This window comes from Sinocyclocheilus anshuiensis, unplaced genomic scaffold (assembly GCF_001515605.1).
Source record: "Sinocyclocheilus anshuiensis isolate Anshui unplaced genomic scaffold, SAMN03320099.WGS_v1.1 scaffold923, whole genome shotgun sequence".
Taxonomy (NCBI): Eukaryota; Metazoa; Chordata; class Actinopteri; order Cypriniformes; family Cyprinidae; genus Sinocyclocheilus; species Sinocyclocheilus anshuiensis.
Window position 1 is genome coordinate 875,810 of NW_015544138.1, and position 2,572 is coordinate 878,381.

A 2,572-nucleotide genomic window follows, 5' to 3' on the forward strand; every position below is an offset into this window, starting at 1 on the left:
TGTGTGGGTACTTATGTATATATAAATACAAACACATGCATGTATATATTTAAGAAAAACATGTTAAGTTTATACATTTAAAATATTAATATATAATATCAATTATATGAATATAAATAGAAATATTTTCAAAATATATACTGATGTTTGTATTGGACAGATCGAGGATCCCGCTGGTCTTTACGAAGTGGGGAAGACGGTTCTGCGTTACGAAGACGAGCAGTCGCGAGCCTATTGTCCTCTCGGGGAGTCGGAGAGTTCGCAGACCAGCGGCGCAGACTCGGGAAACTTCTCTCACGATGAGACGGAAACCGCCGATCCTAACAGATCCTCGTACAAATCCAACGATGGCGAGTCGTTTTCGAACGAATGCATCGCGAGCGTCTGCGCGCAAATTCCAGGCGAAACGCCACCGAAATCTCCCTCCCGCCTTCAGTTCGTAGCGCTTTAACTGGCCTGTCAGTCATGCAAGTGGGCGTGGCCTGTCAGTCATGCAAGTGGGCGTGGCCTGTCAGTCATGCAAGTGGGCGTGGCCTGTGATTCCAGGGCCTATAAATAAAGTTTGCAGCCTTTCCTCAGGATCAGATCAGCGGTCTCAAATCTCAACGCTTTGAGAGTTTGAATAGCTTTACGAAGTCACAGACGCTCTGTTGGCTTTGACAAACTTGCACAGCCTTTCCTAATAACTTTCCCTTCCCGGCCGGACCTGCCCCGTGAAACTCACAACGTCCCAAAGATGAAGGTCCTGGAGCGGTTTAAACCCGTTCATGAGCCGTTTCAGATGAATGTGTTTCCTATCAGCGCCGATGAATGTTTTGAAGAACGCCTGATGTGCTTTACACAGATGGACGAGCGTTTTCTGTTTGTTTTTGATCGTGACAGAGACGGAGTTTTGTTCTGCTGTCTCTCTACCTCATATTTCTGATGACGCTCGTCCTCAATCTCAATCTCTTTTATTGTTTTGATATGAACACTGAACGCGTTTGACGTACTGTATATAATCCAAAGAGTCCAAGCGTCTGATGAAAATGGGTGACACTTTACATCAAGGTTTCATTTGGTAACTAAATTAGTTAACATGAATTAGCAATGAACAATAATTCAACAGCATTTATTAATCTTAATTAATGTTATTCTCAACATTTACTTTTGTTTTTTTTAATTAAATGTATAGCATTAGTTAATGAACTTTGAACTAACATGAACAAACTGAACAAACTACGTTAAAAAACAATTCAGAGATTGCTAGTAAATTTCACAAATAATTACTGAAATTATATTTTCTTGTAGCTTTTTAAATTTTAATTTATTTGTAATTTTGTTATTTACTTTTGTCAATTTTATTATTATATATATATATATTTTTTTTTGGAAATATTACTATTTAGGTTTAATTAATTTTTCTGACAAACAATAAATAACTGCATTTCTAATCATTACAATGAAAAAAATACTTAGAAACAATTCAGAAATTGCTAGTAAACGTCACAAATAACTACAAAAAATGGCTAGTAACATTGAATTACATTTTATTTTTTTTAAGTAGAAAGACTGAAATAGTATTTTCTTGTAGCCTTTTTACATTTTTTTTTCATTTTTAATTCTTATTAATTTTGTTGTTTTATTTTGTCAATTTTAGAATTTTTTAAATATTACTGTTTAGTTTTAATTTATTTTTATTTCAGATTTAGTTCAGTTTTAGTTTTTATTAATTTACGGCGAGTAATTTCATAGCTTAAATGTATTTTAACAATTTCTAAATTCTAAAATAAATAAACATTTCTAGTAAATTTCACAAATGATTACAAAGAAATGACAAGTAACACTGAATTAAACATAAAACTTTTAAGTTGAATAAAATCCAATAAAATTACAATTTCGTACTCCAACAATCTTTGTTTTATTCACAAATTAGATTTTTTTTTTTAAAGTGTAGCATTAACAAGGATTAATAAATGCTTTAAATATATATATATATATAATTGTAAAGTGTTTCCAGTTTTTTCATTCTTTTCTAGTTTAATATGAGAAATTCTGACTTTGTACAAATGGGTTTTGCTAATTTCGTTGTGTAGTTTCACCTGGAAATAGTAATCTTCCTTTTACATAGAAATCCTAAATCTTTCCAGGTTTAATTGAAAACAATAGTGATCTCAGATTTTAGACCTCACAGCATATATTTGTTTTCCACTTAAAGATACAAAAATAAGATGACATTAACAGTGGAGGTGCCTCAGGTTATGAAAGCTGCTTTAAAAACAGACGAGTGAATCTCAGACCTCAGTGTAAACGTGTTTGATTCACTTCTTCATTCTTGTGTTGAACTACCTCCGCTTGCTGCTTATTTGTGATGTTGCGCACGGTTTGCGTTTGATTCTTACGCGGAGGATTCAGTTCTGATTCGTTTTGGTTGCGCTTATAATTTGACTCTTGCTTCTTAAAGGAAAAGTTCACTTAAAAATGAGCATTTGCTGAAAATGCGCTCACCCTCAGGCCATCTGAGATGAGTTTGTGTCTTCATCAGATTTGGAGAAATGTAGCATTGCATCACTCGCTCACCAATGGAAGTGAA

At 33.9% G+C, this 2,572-nt stretch overlaps 1 protein-coding gene across 1 annotated transcript in view; it reads left to right on the top strand.

Moving 5' to 3' along the window:
• The window catches only part of prtgb (protogenin homolog b (Gallus gallus)), a 37,891-nt gene extending 36,966 nt beyond the window's left edge, over positions 1 to 925 (top strand). Inside the window, exons 19-20 of the mRNA XM_016494738.1 lie at positions 161 to 350; positions 627 to 925. Of these exons, the coding sequence (XP_016350224.1) occupies positions 161 to 350; positions 627 to 925 (489 nt within the window). The remainder of the gene's footprint in view (positions 1 to 160; positions 351 to 626) is intronic.
• Positions 926 to 2,572: the final 1,647 nt, after the last annotated feature.